This window comes from Tympanuchus pallidicinctus, unplaced genomic scaffold (assembly GCF_026119805.1).
Source record: "Tympanuchus pallidicinctus isolate F22 unplaced genomic scaffold, pur_lepc_1.0 scaffold16, whole genome shotgun sequence".
Taxonomy (NCBI): Eukaryota; Metazoa; Chordata; class Aves; order Galliformes; family Phasianidae; genus Tympanuchus; species Tympanuchus pallidicinctus.
This window is the reverse complement of record NW_026294679.1, coordinates 26,397,788-26,420,950: the sequence shown is the minus strand read 5'-3', so window position 1 is coordinate 26,420,950 and position 23,163 is coordinate 26,397,788. Positions and strand designations below refer to the sequence as shown.

The following is a 23,163-nucleotide window of genomic DNA, read 5'->3' as shown; positions in this document are numbered from 1 at the left end:
CAGATGTGTAATGGATGATGTACGTTCTCCACAGTAGAACACGCACTTACTATTAGAGCAAGGTGAGATTGCTCCTCAGTGACTACTGAAAAAACAATTGAATTGCACATCCAGATGGGATCACCCAGGAGATGATGAATAGAATCCCAATCCAGCAAAACAAACACCTACAGTACAAGTTAACTCTGAGAAATCTTGGATGGAGAATTACTGGGTACTTCAGATGTAACTGATACACGAAGTTCAGCCTGCAGCTGACCTGGCTCCCTCACAGCCATCCATGTTTGCTATACCCAGGACCACAAGGGCTCACATTAGTCAGTGCTGCCAGACATGGATGGGAGGCAGCAGCCCACCAGGCTGAATGTACCTCACTTCTATCTGCATCTCTCAGCATCAGCACTGACCTGGAGAAGTAGTGCAGGATGGAGACAACAGAGGAAATAATGGAACAAGGGACAGGAGCTGAGAAAATCACAGAATCACAGAACCGCAGGGATTGGAAGGGACCTCCAGAGATCATCGAGTCCAACCCCCCTGCTAAAGCAGGTTTTGTATATCAGATGAAATGGGTGCCAAAGCAAGGTCGCAACTGTACATTTCGTCCTGCTGAAGTTCTCCCCCAACAAAGAAACAGTCAGGAACCGCAGGACCCTAGGTGAGAGCGTGGTTCCAAGCTGTCCCCCCCGGGGCGTCCCTCCTGGTGCTTCTGTACCGCACAAACTGGGCAGCCACAGCCAGTCAAGGTGATACAGGACAAAGAAGCAGAGCAAGAAGTTGCAGCCGCACCGGTAGCCCACACACTTCAGAGATTATTTGAAGCACTGCAATGCTATTTGAGCAGCTTCGTTTGATGTGCCATCTGGTGAATCATTTACTGGGAGTGTCTTAATCACATCAAAGGCACCTATCAATGCAGTGGATTTCTCTGTGTTTAAGACTGCCTGCACACTGCACTCAAGGAAGAGATATATTAGCACCGAATTAAACTTCACCACGCTGCTCTCCCCACAGTAATAATAATAATAAAAAATCTGCATCACATAGCCCTAGGCAGCAGGTTTCAGGAGAATATTTCAGCACTACTCCAAAAAGGCTGTGACTTTACCACCAGCTTTGTTCGCTTTTTCAATGATTTATAACAACAGGCATGTATCTGCGGCATAAAACATCAGCAGAGAAGCATATTCACCGACTGCGGGGCAGCGCGCCTAAGCAGTCCCTCCTTCTTGAAATGAGAAAACCACCAGTGTCCGTTGGCTCTAGCCCGAGAGTGAGTGAGGGCTTTACAAGAACGGTCTTTCTGGCTCCTAAACTTATGTCGGAAACGACTACAAGGCCAGGCGCAGTAGCATCGAGCGCAAGCCCAGACCGGGCAGCCCGTACCGCACAGCGGCTCCGTCCCGCTCCGCGCAGCCCCGATCGCGGCCCGGCGCTGCCCGACACCGCGCGCCCGAGCCCCGCAGTCTCCGCCCGCCCCTCTCCGCCCCTTCCCGCCCCGCGGCGGCGGGCGGCCGCGAGTGCGCGCGGCGGCGCTCGGCTGATTTACGGCTCTGCCGCAAACGGCTCCCGGCGGCGGCCCCGGCTCCGAGCCGGCTGAGCGCGGCCGCGGCGGCCACCTCGCGGCCGGGACGGGGCCGGGCCCCGCAGCCGCTCCGCAGGGCCGGGCCGGCGGTGCCGGGGCCCCGCGGCCGCGTTCCTCGGGGCCGACGGGAGGCGGCGCGGCCCCGAGCCGCGAGCCGCAAAGTTTGTCGAGTTCGCCCCGCGCCCGGGGCCGCTTCCTGCCGCCGGGGGCCGGCCAGGGATGCAACAAGACGCGGCGGAGCAGAGCGGCTTCCCCTGGCAGGACGCGCTCGGCGATGCCAGCCTCCGCCTCCCGTTCCGCTGCCCGCGCTGTGGGGAGCGCGGCCGGTTCCGGAGCCTGTCGGCGCTGAGGGCGCACCTGGAGTACGGCCACGGATACGAGGAGCGGAGCGCTCCGCCCGAAGGCGGCCCGCCGTCCCCGCGGAAGGGCGCGGGCCCGGCCTCGCCTCCGGAGCCCTGCGGCGCGGGCGGCGCCACGCGGTACGCGCCCCGCGCCGGCCTCTGCGACGCCTCGAGCGGCAGCGCCGAGGGCCGGCGGGCGCTGGAGGCCGAGCGGGGCCCGGTCTGCTACCTGGCCGGATATGCGCCCGCCCGCTCGCCCGGCTCGCGGCTCCCCTCGCCCGTCCTGCCCGCCGCCGACTCCAAGGCGTCGTTCGAGGCGCACGTCAGGGAGAAGTTCAACAGGATGGTGGAGGCCGTGGACAAAACGATCGAGAAGCGGATCGACAAGCTTACCAAAGAGCTGGCCCAGAAAACGGCGGAGCTGCTGGAGGTGCGGGCGGCCTTCGTGCAGCTCTCCCAGAAGAAGCAGGAGGTGCAGCGGCGGGAGCGCGCCCTGAGCCGGCAGGTGGATGTGGCGGTGGAGATGATCGCGGCCTTGAAGCAGCGGCTCACCGAGTCCGAGGAGGAGCTGCACCGCAAGGAGGAGTAAGTGGGAAGCCCTGTGAGCGGGCCCGGCCGCCCTGGGGAGCAGCGAGGGAAGGTTTGTCTCTCGCTGGCCGTAGAAGGGCCTGGCAGTCAGCAGCAGCCAAATGTGATGTTTCTAGAGCCACGGTCCCAGTAGGCATGGCTGGAGCGGGTGGCTTCCGCATCTGGGAGGCATAGCCACTGACTTTGACATTGGCTAGTGCCTGCAATGCAACCCTGCTGTGGTGGGATTGAAGCATGCGAGCTGTCATCAGCACGCAGCCTGATTTACACTGACACCTCTAATCCATTATGTTTTATGGGAGAGATGCTTGGATAAGTGCTGTAGGAAATAGCAAGTAGCATCTTTTCCCTGAAGTTGCTGCACCACAGTGAGGGGGCCATGCAGAGAGCTGGCCTGTGCAGCAGCAAAGCCATGCTGGAGGCATTGCTGAACTGGACAGCAAACTACAAAACTGTCGGTGGCAGGACCAGGTACCAGCTGCCAGACATTATGACTAACCTGGTTCATCTGAAAAATGTGTTTGAGGTGCAGCCATTAAATGCGTAGTGATAGCCGATACATTATTTATACATGATCTACTTAGTTTATGCAGTGCTTGATGAAGCCCTTAAGCTTTTTGGAGCAGCACAGCTTATTTTACAGGAATACAAATTAAGACTCGTGGTAATGGAATGCCTCTAGACCAGTTTACCGGCTTACAAAGAGAGATGCTAGTTGCCATGACACTGATCTTGGGAGAAATAAGGAAGGTGGTGTAGGAGTTCAGTGTAGGAAGTTTGGATGGCTTTCATCGCTCCTTCCTGAAGCTTAATCTAAGCACTAGAAATGAATGGTGCTGATGGCTCCTGCATCTGTAGGAGTCGTAACAGAGTCCATGCTGTAGATCACCTAGAAGAGTGGACAGCAAAGGTGGAGGCATTCAAACCCGTCTTCGTTGAGGGGATATTCAGCAGTACCACTGATTTTCATGATCTGAAAAATCAGGTGGTCTTCACTGACAGTGCATATCAAGAACTCAAGATGACGCTACAGATAATAGTGGTATTGGGAGAGGGATTTCAAAGTATGCAGAAAGAGGCTGTGAAGATGACTTACTGTCTTAAGTAATTTTGATATTCCCATCCAGCCAAGGTCCCCTTATGGGCTCACAGCATGATTCACCCTACTTGTTCTAGACAAATATCCCAATGTAAAATTGCTCCATGGAGGTCCTTCTGCAGACTAGAGAAGGACCTTAGGTAAGCAGCCATATTAGGCGGGAATGCTGAACTTCACATACCCAAAGTTAAATGATATGAATCATTCCCCATACTAAACACAGGGTACGCTGAAAAATGCATGACTTATGCTCTCTAAGAAAAGCATGCTTCTTGAGACAAAGCAAGAAGCATTCAGTGGTGCTGCAGAAGACAAGACCTCCTGGAAAAAGAGCAAGTGTGGAAATAGAGGTACAGTGAGTCTGATATGAAGGGAATGACAAAGTAATTTCTGAGACCTGTCTGTATATTCATTCCTTTGTTTTCAAAAATTTAATTGTTCAGTGTGCCAATAAAGACCTTCTCCTTCAAAAAGGAGGATCTGAACTTTGATTTCTGGAAGAAGTCCAGATGATTAGAAAGCCAAACAGGACAGCTTAATGGAAATTGCAGAAGCAGGAGTTCTTGTTGCAGATTGTGAAAAGTCAAAGGCACTCCTTAGGGACTGCTGATACTTGCCGACCTTCAAAAATAAATGCTTTCAGCAGTTTCTTTGGACTTTTCCTATAAGCAGCCTAGTAAATGTGGATAACTTTTCTCAGAAGTAGTATTGATGTTGAACCACTGTAACTTAGAATTCATTCCTCCTTCCTCTTTGTAGAAGAAAAAAAGAAAATAACTTTATCCCAGAAATATCTCTGTATCATGCTTTTCATAAGGAAGAAAACCAGTCTTTGGTTTTAATGATTGTCCTAGTTACCAGGTATGGAATAGGCTGGATGCAGAAACCATAAATTGGTTATTATTATGCACTTCTAGATCTCAGAGACTGAACTGTGGCTACAGACTAAATCAGTCTGGGGGGAAAAGAAAATGCATTTATCTACAAGGGGAAAGAAATTTTAAGTCAAATCTTAGACAAGATCACAAAACAACTTCTTTGGAGGCTTTTGTGGAGGAAAAAGTTGACAACTGGTAAGGGGTAGGACAGGTGTGGGTTCCACACTAAGTAAACTAATACACTGTTAAAGCAGTATTACTCTAAGCAAAGAAAAGTCTTGCAGCAGGTGCTGTAGTCTCATCAAATTTAGAACACTGAAAGGCCAAAGCTGCTTTTTTTGTTCCCTTTTTAAATTGTTCTTATCTGGGAGGGAATGAAAATGAGAACTAGATCTTTTAGAGAAACTTTGGCACAGCTACCAAAGTTCCAGTACACCAACCTGCCTCAGTTGAACCCTGGGCAGTTCTGGTGAAATGGCTATGGTGTTAAGCCTTTAGAAACAAGCAAACAAATGATTTAAGTTAAAAAGGCACCCCGAGGGGGGATACTCAGTGTCTGACAAATGAGTGTGCAAATCAGCATGAGTACTGTGATCTTAATGCTGAAACAGTTTTCCCAAAAGGGATAAGGTTGTGTTGAATAAGACATCAAAAAAAAAAAACCAAAACCAAAACACAACCATTCAAACTAAAAGCAGCTACAAACTCCTCTTGTAGAGGACAGCTAGAGGCTTGTTTCTGGAAGTCGTATAAAAACAGTGGAACATTCAGTGGTGACTTCATCTCTTAACAAGGGCATACATGCAGTAAGTTGTCATCTCTGACAGTACTTTCTTTAACTGGTCCAATACATTTGTTTTAAGTCTGTCTGGTCACGCCTCTGCTCTGGTACAGCCTGCAATAAAAGGGGTATTTCAGAGTAGCTGTTGTGGTGAGTGATTCCTTTTGCCATTGCCTTCACCTAAAATTTGCGATTAATGAAACTTTGTGTAAATAACAGCTTGACAGTGAGAGTTAGAGTTAGCTCTTAAAGATCAGTGCAACTGATGCTTTCTCTAAAATATCAGCTTTCCTTTAAGTACAAGCTTCAGTTGTACAATAAAAGTTCAGCTTTTTGCTCTAAGAATCTGACCACAGCTAGATGTCGTTCTTCAACTCCTGGTTTCAAGGCATCCCGCTCCCTCTTCCCCACCTCCTTTCATCTTCCCACTCAGGAGATAACCCCCCCATTTGCTTGTTCTGGCTCAAGTGTCCCACAAAATGGGTCTGTGAATTAAAGCATTTTAATCTTCACAGCGTCACCCCAGTAAGTTCAGGGCTCAGATCTAGACCACAACCCAGTGAATGGGTGCAACTGATAGGACAGTAACTCTCTGAGAGGAGGAGGTGTGAACCTCTTAAATCAGATGTGCTGATATTGGTGCAGGAATGTGAAACCACAGCCTAATGAGTAACAGATGCCAGCCTTCAGGCAGTAATGCCAATGGGATGATCAGGTCAGCAGCGTTGATACTTCATGAATGTATCTGCTTTAAATATTCTCACAATGAAAACTTGCTTTGGTAGGAACTCTGCTGTCCTCAGGTACAATAACAAAAGGATTTGTTTCTCTGTCCACTTTAGGCAGAGATATTCAAAGTATTCAAATTCTGTAAAGGGATTTGATACTTGGGCTTGGAGTTGGCATAGAGCCTTGTGCTTGTCCGCCTACAGAGCAGTTGCAGGTGTCAAAGTTGCTGTAAATAGTCCCAGGAACAGTGTTATCTATCTGTAGGAGGGTTTGGTTGCAATGTGTGAAACCATTATCCCTTACTGTCAGTTGTTAAGGAGCTGGAGGTGCCCCAGGCTCTACATCTACTTTGAGTCACATGTTTATCTGCAAGCACTAAGGGTAGCAGCCGAGCCCTGTGCCAACAACTGCCCTGGTAACACAAACCCCAAACTCAAAAGTTTCTTGTTCTCTCTTGCTTTACTCACCCTGGAAAGGAGCACTCATCCCCCTGAAAGATTTCGTTTGAGGGAGGTTGCAGCTCCTGAGACAAAGGAGGGAACTGCCCCTTCTCCCTGCTGCCTGGTCATAGCCCTTCAACAAAACACTATGCTGTACAACATATGCTAATGTAAGTCTTGCAAACTATAGGCAAGCGGACTAAATCACTGCTGCCTGTTACAGAAATTTACATACATTCAAAGTGCAGCATCATTTGCTCCACTTTAAAAGTGTTGTGGCAGGATCGAGACCTTACAGAGCTCTTAAAACAAGGGCTGGGAAGCAGAGGAATGAAAAGAGGTTGGAGGCTGACAGAGCAGAGGAAAGTGAGAAAGAGGCGTCACTGAGAACAGAAGGGTTCCAGGAGAGCTAATAGCTCTGCATAACCTTCCCTTAATACAGCAGTGGTGCTGCAGATATTATACAGTCAGCATAGGGTAGCAGAGACTTCCAAACAGAAAGGGCAGTGCTTCAGATCTGAAGATGATCAGAGGACTGGAGCATCTCTCTGAGCAAGAAAGGTTGAGGGAGTCGGATTTGTTGAGCTCAGAACCTTATTGCAGCCTTCTAGTACTTCAGGGGAGCTTATAAACAAAAGGGAGACTGTCATCCTACACAGTCTGATAGTGTTGGGACAAGGAGGAATGACTAAAAAAAAAAAAAAAAAAAAAAGGAGGTTTAGGTTAGGTGTTAGATGTTTACTCAGAGTGGTGAGGCAGCGGAACAGATTGCCCAGACAAGCTGTGGATTCCCCATTCCTGAAGGCATCAAGGCTAGGTTGGAAGGGGCCCTGGACAATCTGATCTAGTAGTCAGTCTAATGGTCAGCAACTGTGCCCATGTCAGGGCATTGGAACTTGACAATATTTAACATCTCTTCAACTTAAGCCTTTATTTGATTCTAATGAAAGAGTAAAAGATGGATATCATTATGCAACATTTCCCCCCAAATTTGGTAGAGGCCTGGAAAAATAAACTGAAAGTAAATTAAATAGTAAAAGCACAAAATCATCACAGCTATTGGAAATAGATACTAGAAATAAAACAGAAGCTAAGAGAAGGTCTGCACAAACTACAAGAGACAATAAAGGCAATTAAGCTGATAAGCTGGCTGCAGAGAAACTATGAGTTCTTTAGAGTATTTCCCCATGGGTCATGACAGAAGGAGGGTAAAAATTCTTCCTTCAAGTGACCAAGGCACAGCAGTGACACAAAGTGAACTCTCTGAGGAAGAGATCTTGGAGCAAGTAGACCTACCAGCAGTCATTCCCAGGGGCTTCTGAGAAGTTGGAATGAAAACAGAAAGTAGCTGAAGTGAGAAAGGTGATGCTTACAAAGACAAGGCATGAGACTGAGCTCTAGTGGGTGGGCATTTTCTGGCTCCTGTCTTTATAGAAAGAGTTTACAGAGTGGTTGTAGTATTTCAGCACAAAGGAAGATCTTCAGATAAAAGTTCTTCTTACGATTCATAGATTATATTGGGGAAGAACAGAGGAAAATGATGGAAATGGTACTATTGCTGCTAATAACAGTTCATACAAACAATGATTTGCAGGATGCCAAGGATTACTTTGAATAGTCTAGAAAGTAAGGCAGATATCAGGAATTTATCAAGTCTGTATGTCTGTTCTCCTGATTGTGATCCGAATCTTTCCCCTATTCCCTTATGGCACAGCTCTTTACATATTTATAGGAAAAGAAAATTTGTGAGTGATCTACTCATACCATAGAGCAGGAGACTAATGAGTGCTTTTTAATTACTTTTGCTGACACAATTACAAATATTAGCATTCATGAAACTACCAGCCTTTTAAAAGCAAGTGCCGGGTCCTCGATGTTTGTGGCAGAGGCTGGCTGCGTGGCCTGGTGGGGACATCCCAGCAGTGTCCCAGGCTGGCAGGTTCCCTGCTCAGCCTCAGTTAGAAGGCCAGCAGCCTTGCAGACCATACACAGGTCTCCACCCAAGTAAGTTTCTCTCCTTTGAGCTTCCCGTCAGCTGCAGGGAGGAGCCAATTGCAGTGCCATCAGCTTAATAAATCCAGAGTAGAATTGTGAAATGAAAGGAATTGCAGTGCTGTATGTGAGGTGATAATAAAGCCTTAAATGTAACCTCTGCGAGTTCAGATGAGCTTCTTCCTAAGCATTCTCTGATGGCTTTTTATTACCAGGTCACTCTGAACAAGTAGAATCACAGCCCTAAAACTAGAAAGTGTTGGCAGAGTTTAATGAACAGGCATCTCTCAGTTTCTTAGGCCAGATTTTGTGGGTAAGTTGATAGAAACTAACATTCACAAATGTTCTCATCCAAAAAAATACATGCTGGTTTATAGCTCATTCCTTCCACTAGATCATCCACACATACAACTCACAGATGCTCACTGCTGTAGTGCAGATTGATGCAACTTGAAGTCTAAATGGCAGATTTGCATAGCTTGTGCCTAACTTCATAAGGCAAAAACAGCATGCTATTAAAATAAGTGTCTATAACAATGCTGAGTTAATCTTTGATGAAGCGCAGAGAAGCTTTGCATTTGTTATAAACAAACAAAGTCCTGCACACAGTCAATGAATGTACAGATGTTACAGTTATGAGATATACCAGAGAGCTTGGTTACGCAGTTATTACACCAAAGCAGAAAAGATTGGATGCTTACCCATACCCTGGGCTTGTTTACAAACCTTCAGCAGGGTGGATCTCCAGAAGAGATCCTTCCCCACTGGCAGCCAGCTCTTAAATAGGTCTAGGAGAGGTGCAGCCAGGCTCCACCCCTTCTGGCAGCTCAGGTGAATTGCCTTCACTGTGCTCCTCTGGCTGACTCACGGCTCGCCTCAGGTGATCATCAGAGGTTCAGGCCGTGATTCAGCAGTTCCCATACACTCTGAAAGGCTATTACTGCTATAAAACATTTCCTAGCTTAAGCTTAAAATGTTTTTTATCACAGGCGCTGCAATTCAAATGAACATGAACTAATCACGCTCTTTTTCATTTGGCAAGCATTGGTTCTCCCAAATCCCCCACCCTAAGTTCTGTACAAAGCAAAAATGAACATGGCTTCATTGGCAGACCAGGAGCTGTTTATCCAGGCTTTATTAACTGGGGAAATCCTGCATGGCCACATTTGCCATTTTTTATAATACATGGCTCACTGTAACCAAATGTCTCCCACTGTGAACTCCTGAAAGAAGAGGCCCAAGTGGCAGCCCATGTATTACCAGTATGCAGAGCACTTCAAAATGAACTCTGTTTCTGCACACACTGAAATCTTTCCGAGTCAGCAGTGCTACCTGTTCCTTCCAGTTGTGTTACCAGACAAGAAATATTTCTAAATTCCTGACCTAAAACTTGGTTTTCCCACACACATACTCCTTCCTGATCATCTCTATGATTCCTATGCTTCCACCAGCTCCAAATCCTAAAATGGGACTCGGAAGGACTTGCAGGATTGCAGCCAAAATGGAGCTCAATGGTCACAGCAGCTACATTAAACTTCCATTGTAAGATTATGATGAACCAGGAAGATTTCATACACTTCTCTTCATGTTTCAGATCAGATAGGCATGTTTCTAATATGAAAGGAGAAGGTGGCTGTGTCCAGAGAATATAAGAGGTTAATGGTGATGGTTAACGATAACAACATTTCTGTCCAGTGGCCTGCAGACCAACAAGACTTTATTCCAGAGATCTAATAACGGGACAAAAACACCCAAACCCACTCCCTATAAACTTGAATTCACTATTCAGGGTTCCAAACCTTCACTCAGTGTTTGAAAAAAATACTGAAATCTCTTAATAAAGGAGAAGGACAGTAATCAGTCATCATGAGAAATCACCATGAAGAAAGTTGGAAAGTATCAGTAATTCTTTGACAGCAGGAAGACTGTCGCCCTTCCCATTATTTACATCTTGCCTCTGTGCAATATTTTTGTCTTACAGAGAAGTTGTTACTTTCAACCACTTCCTCGAAGAAGCAGCAGAAAAAGAAGTGAGGGGAAAAGCCAGACTCCAGCACTTCATCGAGAACCTGTTGCAGCGTGTGGATCTGGCAGAAAGGCAGCTAGAGTATTACCAAAATCAGCAGATTGCGTGCAACCACATGGGTGGCAGTGACCACATGGTAAGTCAGCAGAGTTCTTCCATTAATTGTCACCCACCACTCAGGGGAAAGTGCTCAGCTTTGACTGTGAGTAGGCTCAGCAGGACAAGCTAATTGCTACTCCAGACAGGTTTGGATTTGTACAACATTTCTGTAGACTTATGTTTATTTATGTTTCAACTGCCACTTCGCATATTTGTCATGCCAAACTTGGAGTGTGGTTAAGCAGTAAAAGGTGAGTTTCAAACAACTCTGTACCTCGTTATTGAAACTGGAAAAGTCTCACCGGCGTGAATTTTGTTTGCTGCTTAGAGCTCTGATGATCTGATGGGTGGTGTAGAACACAGTCTCGAGTTGTAACCTAATGTAACCAGATCATAGAATAGTGAACAAAGGCAGCAGACAGATGAAAACTCAGCTTTGTGCCCTTCCAGCTGCAATCAGGTTTTGATATCGCAGAATCACAGAATCACAGAATTGTAGGGGTTGGATGGGACCTCCAGAGATCATCGAGTCCAACCCCCCTGCCAAAGCAGCTTCCCTACAGCAGGTCGCACAAGTGGGTGTCCAGGCAGGTCTTGAACATCTCCAGAGAAGGAGGAGAAGGAGACTCACAACCTCCCTGGGCAGCCTGTTCCAGTGCTCCGTCACCCTCACCGTAAAGAAGTTCTTGCACACATTTTGTGCAGAACTTCCTACGCTGCAGTTTCTGGCCGTTCCCCCTTGTCCTGTCTTCACACTCTGCAGAAAAGAATCTGACCTCGCCACTCTGCCCCCCACACCTTAATATTTATGAACCTGGATCAGTCTTCTTTTCTCAAGGCTGAACAGACCCAGTTCACTCAGCCTTTCCTCATAGCAGAGATGCTCCAGGCCCTTCACCATCTTTGTGGCCCTCCGCTGGACTCTTTCCAAGAGATCCCTGTCTTTTTTGTACTGGGGAGCCCAGAACTGGACGCAGTACTCCAGAAGAGGTCTCACCAGGGCAGAGTAGAGGAGGAGGATCACCTCCCTCGACCTGCTGGACACGGTCTTTTTAATGCACCCCAGAATGGTACTGGTACATGAGGGATGGAAAGAACAGTGATAACTGTAAATGCTGCTGCTACACAAAGCCACACAAAACAAGGCTGGTGCTTTCTTCCTGCTTACTGATACTGATGCTGCAACTGGCTATTCGTGGGTCCTCATGGCCATACAGCAGAAAAATTAACCTGGCAGAACAACTAACCTAGCAAAGGGAAAGGTAAAAATGGTGACAAGGCACTGTGCCATGTGAAAACCATGGTGCCATTGGTGATGAAACATACTGCATTCCTTGCCCTTGCTGTGGTTTCCTGCAGAGCCAGCTGTGGGACTTTGATTAATGGGGTAAGACTGGAAGCAATGAACTGGGAATGAAAAGCAGGGTAGGTCTTGCACTGGCTTGGGATGGCCACATGGGTAGTCTTACTGGCCGGAGAACACTTTCTGAACTCTTATCAGATCTGCAGCAGTGTGGAAAAGGTTGAGGGAACAACATATAGAAGTTCATCCCATAGTTCATCCCATCTTGACTCCACTGAAGCCAGACTTTATTTCCTTCTGAACAAAGAAAGAGCAGAGAGGATGAGAGCATCCAGAGCTGGGAAAGAGAGAAGATAGTAATGAAATATTTGCCAGATTGTTATTTTTTTCCAACTTGGGCTATTTGGCTTTGCTGGAAACACTTTCCCTTGCATCACATACTGACAGTTTCTTGGAGATCCCTGAAGATTTTCAGGAAAGAGGTGGATCTCCATAGCAGACATGTTAGCTTGCTGGCAATTCAGCTTGCTTTCCTGTCAGAAGACTTGTAAGAAGAGTGAGCAGATTCCCTGTCAGACTTCAGAGACGAGAAACTACTGCTGTCTGAACATTGCTTTTAAGAATAACTATTTCTGGAAAAGCTCTCATTATTACTACTAAAACTCAGTATTTTCTCTACAATGCATCGTATTTATGTGGCAAGTTTTATCCACGTAGCTTCTACAGTGAATTTCAAATCCAGTGAATACCCCATATTGTCTGTGTTAAATAGTCACTGCCCCATGGAGGTGAGATGAGAGGCATTTGATCACGCACTGCAATAAACAGGCACGTAATGGTGGAAAGCAAAGGCTCCCCTAGCCGCCTGGAAGACAAAGACCAAAGGCAAGAACCAAATAAATGTAGATGTGCTGAAACGTTGCATAAGACATCTCAGCCAGTATCTGTGCGAATGTTGAGGGGGGCTGCAAAGGTGGTCCTCAGTATTAAATCTCCCATATTCTTGATGTGTTTACTGGGATCCCTGGCTCAGCAGCGTTCCCTGGGGAAGGCAGTGATTTTTAAGGCAGCTGACTTGCTTTCTGAGTGACTTCAGCATTCCTTTAAGGTCACCCATCCAAATATTGACCAGCCTGACCTTCACGAGGTAATTACAGAAAAGCACACCATGGGATGGCTCCAGACTCCTATCCAAGACAGATGACAGCAAAGTCAGGCTGGGCACAAGTCCATTTGCAAAGCGTGGACAATACCAGGGACACAGGGAACATTTGCTTGGCTCAGTGACTTCATTAAATGATACTCAAAGGCTCAGTGTAGTGACACTGACGAGAGATCAACACAAAGAAGCCAGGCAGTTCCCGGACTGCTTTAGGCTGAGCTGGCATTAAATGCTTCCTTTCCTGACCCCCAGTGAAAGAGAGGCTAGATAAAGTGATACCAAGCTCTCAACCAAACTCTTGTAAGAAACAAAGCCCTGCAAAGTTGTGCTGGCACTGCAGCTATACTGTCCCTACTTCATATTGAGATTTGGGTTGGGAAGGGTGAGAAACACTTGTGTTCTTGCCCTCCAGTCTTGAGTGCAGCAGCCAAGGGCTCTCTTGCTTGCTAGCTGATGTTTCCTAGCTGTTCATGTAAAGGAAATGTTATCGCTGCAAAATTAAGGGCTCTGAGAGAAAATGCATTTAATACAGCTTATTCAAGCATTGTCCCTTGTTAATTATCTTCAACACAGTAATTACTTCTTATTGTTCCATACTGTTCAATCTAATGTGAAGCATCTCTGTTCAGCCCACACTTGCTTAGCAGTTTACTGTGATTATCATTATGATAAAAATAGCAGGGTGAAATTCCATCCACAAAGTTTTAAAAACAAAATAAATTGGAGCAATAATAATCTGTAAAAAGGTTTTTTTCTAAAGTTTCTGTCTTGAATATTTTTCTAGAACTAAAAGGTGGTGGGAATAGAAATGGGATTTTGAAGACTAAAATTACATGTATTTTACCCCCACATCTTAGCTACTTGAGAATTTGATATTAATAAATTTTCTATTTCTGTTTTCCTTGCAGTTTACAGATATTTCATTAAATAAGAAACCCAGATGCCTGTACGTATGTCTTCTTATTCTTTTCTTAAAGATGTAACTTGGTGTGCTTACATTGTTGCTTTTGCATTTCAAATTGAACCAAAAGCCTGAATCAGGTTGGTTTGATCAGATGCTGTACCTGAGGGTGGTCCATCACTATGTGATGTAATGGAAAAATAACAAATCACTGCTAAATCAAAATAAAATGAAATATTTTTAAAGAAAAAAAGAATAATTTAATGTAAAGTAAATGACTTTCCCATTGAACTCTACTAGCCTATTGCAACACTGCAGTTCTGGAATCTGTTTGGTAAACACAGACCAAGCTTCAGCTGAAAATATCTTTAACATTTTGTAGGTAGGAGAGAGACAGTTGTCATTTCCTAACTGACAGTAACACTGTCAACTTAAAGATCACGTGTAAACAGGCAAGTGTCCTTAGAAAATATGGGTGCTAACAACATCTCAAGTTACTCAAGCATCTGTTCCGTGAGCAGCAGAACTAATCTGGGCTGTTTTCCTAAATTATGGGTGACTTTGTATTTTCTTTTCAGGCTTGTAGATGCTATTGTAATCAAGAAGATAGAAAGGAAGATAGACTCCCACTTGAGAAGTCTTTGGTCTAAATGTAATGCATTTTAGTAAAATCCATTAATTGCTGACAAATAACAGGAGTTCAAAGGCACATGTGAAACTGTTCAGAGGTTTCTGTTTAACTATTCGTAAAGTTCTCCTTTCAAAAGGCACTGGCAAAAACAGCATTCAGTGGTAGCCCTTTTATTTTGAATGATCAGATTAAAAATATCTTCACTTGACCCATGAAGCGTAGAGGAAAAGATGCTCAGAGGGGTAGGGGAGTTTTGCTCTGCCCATTCTGTGGATGAAGGCAAATTCTGATTTTTCCAAGAGCAGCCTTGAAAGGAGGCCAGATTTGAAGGAAAAAGACACATCAAGAGGAACAAATTTTGTTTGTACCACATTTGTGTTTGAAACAGAGGGTCCCTGTGCAGTTATGTGAGGAGGAGGGGAAGGGGCACAACCAGAGAAGTGTTAAGTTGGACAATACATTACTGGTATCTGTTACTGTAAATCAGGTACACCAGGAGAATGGCACGGGGAGAACAAAGAGTGAGGTTGTACATCCTTAAGGGAGAGGCTGTCACTGTAGCACTCACAAGCTGCAGCTTTTTCCAAAACTGGCTTTGTCAGTGTGCAATACTGTTTAATTCCCAGGACAATTAATACCAGATAGGTGGTTTCTAGACACGGCAAACTAACAAAAATAGCCCTGTGGGATCTTAGGAGGCAGCACATCTGCTCTTCTCGTTGCGTATCGTAGCAGCTGGTGCCTACATCCATAGTACTGCTGTTACACTACATGTACCTGTTGTAAAACATTTTGAGATGATGTTAAAAGGGACTGTAATGTTCTTAGTTGAACTGTAGTTTAAAGATAAGATCACAGAGCAGAGGGCATGGCTTAGCTTGCGCAGCACCACAAATTTAGCGGCCCGAGCTCATCAATTTCATCATCTCCTACTGGGCCTGAACCATCACAGAGAGAATAAAGAATTCAGCTTACTTTAGCCTTTAAAATTTTGTACCCATCTTCACACCGATTTCTTTATTCTCCTTTCCTCTTCCCCCCTTTCATATTGCAGCCTAAAGCAAATCTGAAGAGTTTGGAGCTGGGTGGCCAGCAAAGAGGCAGCTGAGTTTCTTGAGCTACAGAGGTATCCTGGGGCTTGGCCCAGGCAGTGCTCATATCCCACTAGCAAACCCCACAGTTCTTGCACCCGCTTTCTGCTGTCATTGGAACCAGCGTGGTCTTCCAAAGACTGCAGGGACATCTGTTCTTTGCAGAGGGTTGCTTTAAATGTTAACATCCCTTTAGTTAAAGAGGACGTAGACCTGAGCAAGGTGACAGCGGTCCAGTATCAACAGAATCATATGCTGAATGCTAGTCTACATGAAGATACACGAGGGATCCCCTGGTAATGTGTAGGAGCTCTTGTGGTGAGAGATGCTTTTGAGTATTGAGAAATGTAGTTCATATTGCAATTATTAACTTTCAGTATGGCGCCTGTAAAACAAGGCTGTTTTCTGCCTACAACATTATATGGGTTTGGGACATTCTGGACACCTTTCACGTTGGAAGATTGAGTAATAATTATTGTTAATCGTTATTATTAATTTCAGGAGCCGAGGAAGTCAGCACACTTCATATAACATCCCTGACACAAAGCCTCATTCCTTTCAAAAAGGAAGAGGCTTGCTGAAAAAAGCAAAAGAAGAGAAAACCAGCTTGCAGCCAGTCAGATGCTTCTACGAACCTGTTGATTGCCCAAGAGAAATATGGAGAGCACAAAAGAAGGGTGAAGCACTCTGCTCTGCCCGGAAATTGAGCGCAAAGTCCAAGATGGGTAAAAAGACCAAACAGCTGTAGGAGCGGCTAAAGATACACAGTAACACAGGAGCTTGGCTTCGGCAGAACAGATACTGAATGAAGTTAATCATCCCACTTTTTCCTATCCGTCTGGCCACACCAAACATATCAAATAAAATATAAGGGAATATGTACAATATGGCATATTTATATTATTTAGTAACGCCATTCCTTCTTTGGGCACTAAAAGAGAAGGGACATTTTATTCAGTTTACATGGAGGGTTTTCTATCTATTTATTTATTTATAGAGCTTATTTTAAATGACTGCAGTTATCTTGCGGGGCAATACTGTGGCTGTATGTTTAATTATTTTAGTGCCAGCATGTGGCTTGGTAATTTATTTTCCATCTATGCTGTAGCTGAAGTTCAGAAGAATCCATTTAATCGGCACCCAAATAATCACTCTTCCAGCTTAGATGGGTATAAGATCAATGATTAACTGCTACCTTTGCAGACATACTTAGATGCAGAAAGCTTACCTGAGTTGCTTGGAGGCCATTAACAGCAGCAGATTGCTACCCTGCCTGTTGGGCGCTTCTGTAGACCTGGCAGTGCAGCCCTCATCCGCATGGTGCGCGCCGAGTCCGGGCGGCAGCTGGCAGCAAGCAGCAGCAGCTGGAGGGCAGCGAGTGGCAGACCAGAGCAGCACACTGCATTGCATGGCACACTGTGTGAGGCTGCGCCTGGTGTGAAGCATGAGAGGGCTGGAGCAGCTGTGATCATAACTGAAACCCTTCAGATTTTAATCTCCATGAAGAATCCTTCCAAGGATAATAGATTCTGGAATTTCAACTGCAAACCCAAGAGCGAGGAAGACTGCAGGATGGGAATACCTGAGTTTACAGTGGTTTGTGCCAATTAAAAGGATCCTTGTTTATCAGAGTATATATCAAGATGATTTTTCCATGTGTACAGTTTTTTGGTAACATAAATCCTCATACCATGTCTACAGAAAGGAACATCCTGTCCATGTTACCAATGGGATTTGTTTTCTCAAGAAAAAGAATAGGTGGGACAGGTCTGTGTAATTTATTTTTAAATGCTCATATAACAGATGTAAATTGTTTTTGTGGAAGGTGATTTTTACAGTATGTGTCTAGAGATTTGTGAAAAATGTTTTTCATTTTTATAACTGACTGTAAGCAGAAATGAGTTTTAAAAGACAGCGTGTCGCTATGATTACTGCTGCAATAAGCACCTGAGCTGCAATATTTTTAGAGCAGATGACCAATCTGTTAGCTCAGATCAGGTAACTACAGATGTCATACATCTGTCAGTGCACAGAGCTCCCAGAAAGTAGCAGAGTGAAGAAAGAGTATTATTCCTCACTTCTATTTTAAATGGTGTTTGTGGAACAATCCAATATATGTTTAAAGATTCTCAACATCGTTTTGATAGAAAGTCACAGTGTGAAACAAATTCAGGTATTTTGTTTGCAAAATCGACATTTTAATATTTAACTCTGTCACAAGGTCACACTTGGCCTCATGCTAACCATTGTGGTGGAAAGGATTTGTCAGTTGTGTTGCATGGGTTTTGGTCAGGTCATGCGTAATGAGAACATTCTTAGGCAAATCACATCATAGAAACTACTTTTCATTTCTTCTGCTCCCACTTTCTACGGACATGAAAAGAACCATTTTTTAAGGATAATGATCTCTAGAAAGCAAATATGTTATTCCATTCCTTAATTCACTTGACACTGAAAGTATTATTTTTACATGCCTATCTACTCTGTTTGTCACCAAAGTTAAGTGCAACTACTACTTCACTAATGAGATATTTATTTTATTATTTATTGCGCCAAAATCTTGACTGTAAGTTGTCCTTTTCTGGGGGAAAGAGAAAAACGAGAGTAAAAGAAGTTGCATGTTCTTAAACTTTTCAAATCCTAATTTATAGTTACTTGCTGAACAGATGCTGGGTTAGTTAATTGGAGAGAAATTGGATTGCACTGTAACCCCAGGTAAAAGTTTTTAGAATATAACCATTCTAATAATAAAGTTATATTTCTCAGTTACGGTGTTGTTTAACTTTGTGAAAACACAGTGTTTTTTAAAAAGCCTATGCAATAGCAGAGAAAAAAGGCAGCAAAGAATAGTCCCCTTTGGACTTGGGCTTGCTCCTTGCACAGAGGGAAATTCAGTAGGAGCTGGATGCCCAGTTCCCAGACATTTTTAGAACACCTTGTCAATAACTAAGGTCACCTCAGAGCAGTATGTGTGCAGGCTGGGCCCTTACAGGTGACCTTTGCTTAAAACAAAATGTTCTAACACACATAACGTTATCAGCCAGGGAAACAAGAGACTAATTGAAAACCAGACCTCTAATGAGAGCTCTTCACGCACAAACCACAATGATTCTGAGATGCTCCTGCCAGCCAAAAAGAACGCGTTTTTGAAGCACTTGATGGTATCTGTCCCCTCTACCCCCCCATCTCAGTAGTAAAAACAACCTTCTGCCATAGCAGATCTAAAGACATTTGTTTTGTTTTCAAGAGTTACTGGAAATACTCCACTCCGATATTTGTACTCAGTGGGATGACCAATTAGAGCAGTTACCAAGTCAAACAAATTAGCACTTCTATTATCTCTAATAATCCCTTCCAGTGCAACCAGCTCTTCTTGAGTGAAGTCCCACTATTCTCTCTCTTTATTCTGCGTCACCAAATAGTTGCTTCTATTTGTTCTTACATCAGGCTAATGCTGATTATTTCCATACATCCTGTCTGAAGTGGTTGGAGTGGACTATTTTAGTGCTTTCTGCAGCAGGCATAGGCATCTTTTTTTCTTTTTTTTCTTTTTTTTTTTAAGAAAAAATAATTCCAGAAATGATTTTATGACATGAAACATGCAACAAACTCTCAAAAATAGATCCTGTTGTGACATGAACAAAATGTCCTTTCCCATTTTGCTGCTAATGCCACCCTCTAGCTAGCCACGTTTCATAGCCTGGTCTCTTGAATTACCAGCTGAGTGTCTCTCCAAGGAGACACAAGCAGCCCAGGGTCTGCCCTTCTCCCTTGTGAGAAGTGCTCTGCAGGCACCTGTTGGGCAGAAGCACGCGCCAGCCTCAGTCCTGCCCGCAGCCAGGCTGCCCAGAGGCATCTGAGCCAAGCCACGCAGGGCCACCCCCGGCCAGAGGCCCTGTGCAGGGACCAGCCTGGGGCATAAGGAGCCCAAATAACTCACAGCTTAAAGGACCTGAACCACTTCTGCACAAAGCAGCTCCTCAGTACGTCTATGCCTGCCCCCATAGCTCCTCACTTACCAAGGCTGTTCAGGCTCCTACCAGCACTGCAAATGGTTTGGTGCACCTCTGGACAAGAGGTGCAGGGGAATGCTGAAAAAGTCTGCTGCATACAGCATGTTCTGAAAACGGGCTTTAAAGGCGCTGAGGATCTTCCTCAAAGGGCAGTGTTGGGAATGGTACCCCTGTCCTCCACCTGTCCCGTGGCCAAGGAAATGTTTCAGCCATGCTGGGAGCCAAAGGACCCATGGTTGCAGGCGCAACCAGGTCCATCTGCAAAGCACTGTGCCGACGTACTCCTACAGGCTTCACATGTTATCAAATAATTAGAATCGCCATCCCAGTTATAATGAAGGAACTGTAACTCCTTTGTCAGTTCATTTAATTGCCATGGTGACCACACAACCACTAAGAACAGGTTTTATCACAGCCTTGCCCTACTTAAAGAAAAAATTGTTGGAAGCCATCGCCTGCATTTCAGCAGAGCCATGTCTCTGTGGAGGGCAGCTGAGGGTAGCTGGCAGAAGGCAAAGCCAGGTCCCAGGGAGGTGGGCAGAGCAATGGCTGAAGGACAGGCAGGAGTTCATGTTTCCAGAACCGTAGGTGGGGACAATGAAGAGGAAGATACAACTGGCGCAGTCAAAACAGATTAACGCGGCACGTGCTAAAGAAGGAGCAGGGCGCCCAACAGGCTCTGCTCCCTTCTGTTCTTTCACTGGGCTTCAGCAGCTTCACTGCTTTGTTAACAAGGAATTTGAGGTGTCCATCCTGCCCTATACACATGGCATTCCCACCCCTGGTTTTCCAAGGTGCATCATGAAAGCACTTATAAGAATGGGTTTTATTTTTCATTTTTCAGACCTAAAATGTTCCTTTTGTTGCAAGTAGATGAAAACCTACATTGTGGATACATCTTCCCGGATCTCTTGTCTGGGACTGTTTTGCATGTGAACCAGGGTGGTACAGAAAGCTCATCCACCTCCAGGGCAAAAGCTGACACCTTCCCATTTTTCTGTGTGAGCAGTTGAGGTGCCTGAGAGGCGCCCGTGGGGTTCAGGTGCCAGGAGGGATGGTCCCGTTGTCGTACAAGCCAGTGTGAGTTCAGTGTGAGCCCAGCACACGTGAGCTTAAGCTGAAAATTCCCTTTTCAGGGGAAAAAACTTGAACGGGTCAGCAAAGTTGGCAGGCGAACGGAGGGGGAGCCCCGACCGCTAGGTGGTGATGGCTGACAACGAATCGGCGCCGCACGCCTTGCCGGGCTCTGCCCCGCGCTGCGTTCGCTCGCTCCGCTCAGGCTGGGTACCGGGTACCAGAGGGCCTTACCAAAGAGGTGCGGGTGTCGTTCAATTAAGAAAGCTAGAGATGCTTATTGAAGAAGAGACCAATGAAGTGTTACTAGTGGTCACATGCAGTGAAAGCGTCAGCTGTGGCAGTCTCACCACGGCACAAACACAACAAATAATCCACATTTCTTCAGCAGGGAGAGCCAGCCCTGTACACTACCCATTGGCCGCTGGCAAAAAGCAGCGTTTTGCACTCTGACAGCTAAAGGCTGAGGCAGGGCGTGTTGGTGACACACTAGGATTTTAATGCCCTGGGAAAAAAACACTGGTTTTCCCCTCCCCTAGGCATGCCGCCTGGGCAGCACCAGGTGCTGGGACGAAGTCCTCGGGCTGTGGGTACCCACATGCTGCCCTGCACCCCCTCCGTGCTCCCTTGTGTGCCCGCAGTTCCTGCTCCCCTGCTGAGCGCCTCAGTCTGCTTCTTCCTGACCCCAGTTGAGAGACTTTATTCTTATTATAGAAATTAAGTCTGCTTGGAATAAAATGGCAATTTTCTGTTATAAAACGATGACTTTCTGAAAGACATAAGAGGCCTAATGCACTCGGCGACAGCTAATGACTATGTGCCAAATGGCCCTTTGCTTTTAGCACACACCTGCCTGCTCCTTCATGGCCCGGAGTGCGGATCTGTGCCGAGGAGCTCCCTGGCCGGCGAGGAGATGCCTCTGGTACAGAGCTGTAGGGATGTGCCCAGGGTGCCAGGTTCTGCCACGGGGAAGAAAGGCATGGGCAAAAGGTGCAGGAGGGGACCTCCTTGTGGCCTCTGCCTGGGGGCTGCTGCACTGCCCATCCCGAGGCAGAACAATTCAAGCTGTGGCAACATGCACCCAAGCAAGAGACACAGGAATCTGTGGACATGTTACATCCATCACTGTCACATTTACCAGTGCAATACACATATGGTCCTGATGAACCCTGCTGCCCCAAGAAAGCTTCAGGAAGCTTTTAAGGTTGCAAAAATGTATTTAAAAGGTGGCAGTTTTTCTCCCAGACCATGCTAGATGTCCTAACTATGCTTCAGTCCAGCTGACAGAGCCCCACTTCCATGCTGGCAGTGACTCCCCCTGTCCTGAGCGGCTCCCCACCCCAACAAGCAGCACTCAGGAGCTGGCAGCACGGGAGGAGTGCCCCCACGGTAACATGAGAGCACACCCACAGATCTGCCGCTCACAGAGCAATCCGCAGGCAGAATTCTGTTTCTAGGAAGCAATGGTCAGTTCAGATAACAAGAAATCAGTACAAATCCAGTATTCAAACAAACACCAGCTCTGAATAGCTGACCCACTTTGCGCATAATCTCAGTACAAAATCTTGACTATGAAATTTGAGGCAGGTTGGCGCTCCAGTTGGTCAACTTGGAAATGAAGAACACGTTCAAATGGGGCTTAGAGCAAGGGTTTCTTCCAGATTTACCTTCAGGCCAGTCTGCCTTGGTTCTGACAGAGATACAGTGACTGCAATCTTCTGCAAGCATCCTGTTTAGATTATCTGCAGTTCAGTTTGCCACAGCTGTTGACAGACACAGCTCAAACCTAGCTTCTGAGCACCGTGCTATGAGTAGTTTGCCACAAAAACAGCATCGCAGAGCTCTGCTGCGAGCCCTTCCCACCTGTGTGGATATGTATGGGGTAGTGTGCAGCTCCTGAAAATGGCATTGAGAAAGGCAGGCATACCATGCCAGGATACACACAGCTTGTAACTAAAACCCCAAAGTATTTCTTATCCAGTCAAGCCACAGTATCTCTGGGCTGCAAGTCAAACCATGCTACCCAGCGAGTATGCACAGCAGTTACACATCAGTGTGGGTTGTCCCACTTGTGCGAGGAGCTGCAGCAAACATGGTTGCTTGCTACCGAAATGTGCTGCGTGCAGCATTTGCAAACGGAGCCATCCATTACCCCTCTCAGCTCCAGCTCCAAAGGAATGTACCACAAGACCACAAGTTGTCAGCACACTTAACCTTCACCCTTGCACTGAGGATTCAATTCAGAATCTACCTCTAAGTTGTAATCAGCAAAAGTGCTCATGCTGTATGTAGGGAAACTTTGATTTCTAGTAACACATAAAAAAAGAAAGCTGCGAGCAAAGCCATAGAGTCACTGCAGCGGAACAGCACGCCTCTTTTACAAGTGTGTAATTTCTGGTTGGTAGTGAACTGAAGTGAGGGAATACAAGC

At 45.8% G+C, this 23,163-nt stretch overlaps 2 protein-coding genes across 7 annotated transcripts in view; one reads left to right on the top strand and one right to left on the bottom strand.

Annotated features, from left to right (window-relative positions):
• RTKN2 (rhotekin 2) overlaps positions 1–23,163 on the bottom strand; it is a 186,058-nt gene that overhangs the window by 46,401 nt on the left and 116,494 nt on the right. The gene's annotated exons all lie outside the window — the stretch shown is intronic.
• Positions 1,706–18,411, top strand: ZNF365 (zinc finger protein 365). Its single transcript, XM_052676633.1, has 4 exons — positions 1,706–2,511; positions 10,415–10,595; positions 13,932–13,969; positions 16,148–18,411. The coding sequence occupies exons 1-4, from the start codon at positions 1,805–1,807 to the stop codon at positions 16,392–16,394; spliced, it is 1,173 nt and encodes a 390-aa protein (XP_052532593.1). The 5' UTR covers positions 1,706–1,804; the 3' UTR covers positions 16,395–18,411.

Bases quoted from the DNA above. Each gene is read 5' to 3' on its own strand.
- ZNF365 (XM_052676633.1), top strand. From the start codon at position 1,805: ATGCAACAAGACGCGGCGGAGCAGAGCGGCTTCCCCTGGCAGGACGCG. The intron at 2,512-10,414 runs GTAAGTGGGAAG...TTTGTCTTACAG, and splicing joins GAGCTGCACCGCAAGGAGGA to AGAAGTTGTTACTTTCAACC. The intron at 13,970-16,147 runs GTACGTATGTCT...TATTAATTTCAG, and splicing joins AATAAGAAACCCAGATGCCT to GAGCCGAGGAAGTCAGCACA.